Source organism: Mirounga leonina, unplaced genomic scaffold (genome assembly GCF_011800145.1).
Source record: "Mirounga leonina isolate KUSES-001 unplaced genomic scaffold, KU_Mleo_1.0 Mir_418, whole genome shotgun sequence".
Lineage (NCBI taxonomy): Eukaryota > Metazoa > Chordata > Mammalia > Carnivora > Phocidae > Mirounga > Mirounga leonina.
In genome coordinates, this window is record NW_023270739.1 from 25,664,203 (window position 1) to 25,666,433 (window position 2,231).

A 2,231-nucleotide genomic window follows, 5' to 3' on the forward strand; every position below is an offset into this window, starting at 1 on the left:
TTCAAATTAACTGCCCCAAACGTTGTCTGAGTTGGGAAGCACAATCCCAGCCTGGGGCCCTCTTCCCCTCTCTCAAAAACTGCGTCACAAGCCCCCTGCGAACATTCACGGGGCACCTCGTTCCACCCGGAACCCCCCTCCTCGCACAGGGAGAACGACCTCGGCCCCAATTGGCTATCGCCCTGGGCAACCCAGGACGCGGTGGGCACGCGGGGGCTCCGGCCGGTATTTAAAGGCTGCCGCTGCCCGCGCCCCCTCAGTCCCGCCAGGACGGCGACGGAGAAGCGCCTGGGTTGGGAGGGAGCAGCAAGGTAACGCGCAACCCCTGCCTCCCCGGCTCCCAGCCCGCGCCTCCGCCGAGGCGGGTGTGTGTGGGACCCGGGAGCGGGTCGCACCGTGCGCGCCCACCAACACCTTCCTCCCCCACCATCCTTACCCAGCCCCAGTCCCGCCCAACCCACCTGGGCAAGACAACTTGGGTGCGAAGGACAAGAGATTACGAGGGAAGAGCGATCGAGCAAGCGGAGAAGAGGGAGAAGAGCGCTCCTCCTGGAGAGAAAGGCGCCATCCCGGTAGCAGGCACGTGGCGCTGCGCAGACTGACGAGGCTCTGCAGAGCTTCGGATCTGGCCAACCGACGACAGCTTCTGGGACGCTTCCATTTAGACCTCCGGGAGCTCCCTGAACGATGACGCAGACCCTCGACAAAAGGGAGGACCCTCTCAACCTGGGCGGCGGCTGGGCGTCCTCCGCCCCGTTACGAACCTGGTCTACCTGCCACCGACGGCGCAGGGGCGCTCCGATAGACAAGCGGCGCCAGCGCTATGGTCCCAAGTCTGAGTACGAGCCCCCCAGGAAGCAGCCGAAGCAACAGCACGGTCCGGGCCCTTGGTTCCAACCACCCCGGCGGCCCTACTGGGCCGTGTGCTCTAACTGGGGGCGCTGGGGAGGGCCCTGGCGCCCACCTCCTGCGGGATGCTGGAAGCCTCCCGGCCGAGTGCAAGTGATCCGAGTGTTTGGTCTGCACCCGTTCTGCCCCTGCTGCTGCTCCTGCTGGCGCGGGCCCTGGAACCCCGGCTGGGCGAGGCCCCCCGGCAGGAAGAAGCGCTGGGGCCGCAGGGGCCGCGGCCTGCGCCGCCACCCTCGCCGCTCCTTCCCGAGGAGCCCGCCCGTGGATCTGAGCACGCTGCTGCGGCCAGTCAACCTGTACGGGTGGCGGGCCCCCGGCATGCGGGCGCCGCGGAACACCACGCAGTTCATCATGAACCAGATCTACGAGGACATGCGGCAGCAAGAGAAGCTGGAGCGCCAGCAGGAGGCGCTGCGGGCGCAGCAGGCCCAGGCGCGCGGCGCGGCCGCCCCCGAGGGCTCCCCCGGGGACGGCGCGCCCCCCAGCGGCGGCGCGGAAGACGCGGAGCCGCCCGAAACTTTGTACAGCTTCGTGCAGAATCCCTCTTGGGTCTTGGGTCCCGACCCCGACGAGGAAGACCAGTCTCCAGCCGCACAGCTCGGGGAGGAGGAGGACGACGACGAGGAGAAAAAGGAGGAGGAGGAGTGTGACGAGGAGGAGCGTGACGAGGAGTGTGACGGGGAGGAGGAGGAGGAGAGCGAGGAGGAGGAGGAGGCAGAGGCCGAAGATGAAGGGGAGGTTGAAGAGGCTGACTGCGTGGATGTGGAGGAGGGGGAGGAGGACGAAGAGGAAGAGGAAGAGGAGGATACGGAAGAGGAAGAGGAGGGGGCGGAGGAAGAGGAGCAGAGGGAGGAAGAGAATCATTTACCTCTGGAAATGCCTCTATCATTCTTAGTGGGGGCTGAGGAAGAGAGAGAGAACTTTATCAACTGTGCTTATTTAAGCCCCAAACAGATAATTCCCAAAGTGCCACAGGAAGCTCTCCTCATGGTAGAGGACATTAACTGTTAGACCTCAGGAAAGGGATTGAGAATGGGAGGGAACTGATTTGAGGCTGAAATAGATTAGCAACTTACTAAAAAAAAAAAAAACGAATTAAAAAGTGAGTTCCATTAATAAACATACCTATGTAAACCCCTTCTTTGGCCATTATAAAATGTTTAAAAATTGGTGTGTTTCTTCATGACTACGGGTGGGGGAGGGGGAGCTTTCAAATATAATTTAATTGGAAATGATTAAAGGCCAAATATTTTATTACTGCAGTTTGAAGAGTTTCATTTGGTGTTTTCCCCTCTGGACACTTGAGATTTTTTTTTCTTTTT

The 2,231-nt window shown here is 61.1% G+C and overlaps 1 protein-coding gene across 1 annotated transcript; it reads left to right on the plus strand.

Annotated features, from left to right (window-relative positions):
- Positions 1-291: 291 nt before the first annotated feature.
- On the plus strand, positions 292-1,920 carry CCER1 (coiled-coil glutamate rich protein 1). The gene has a single exon (XM_034987283.1). It carries the CDS (start codon positions 688-690, stop codon positions 1,918-1,920), a length of 1,233 nt encoding a protein of 410 aa, XP_034843174.1. The 5' UTR covers positions 292-687.
- Positions 1,921-2,231: the final 311 nt, after the last annotated feature.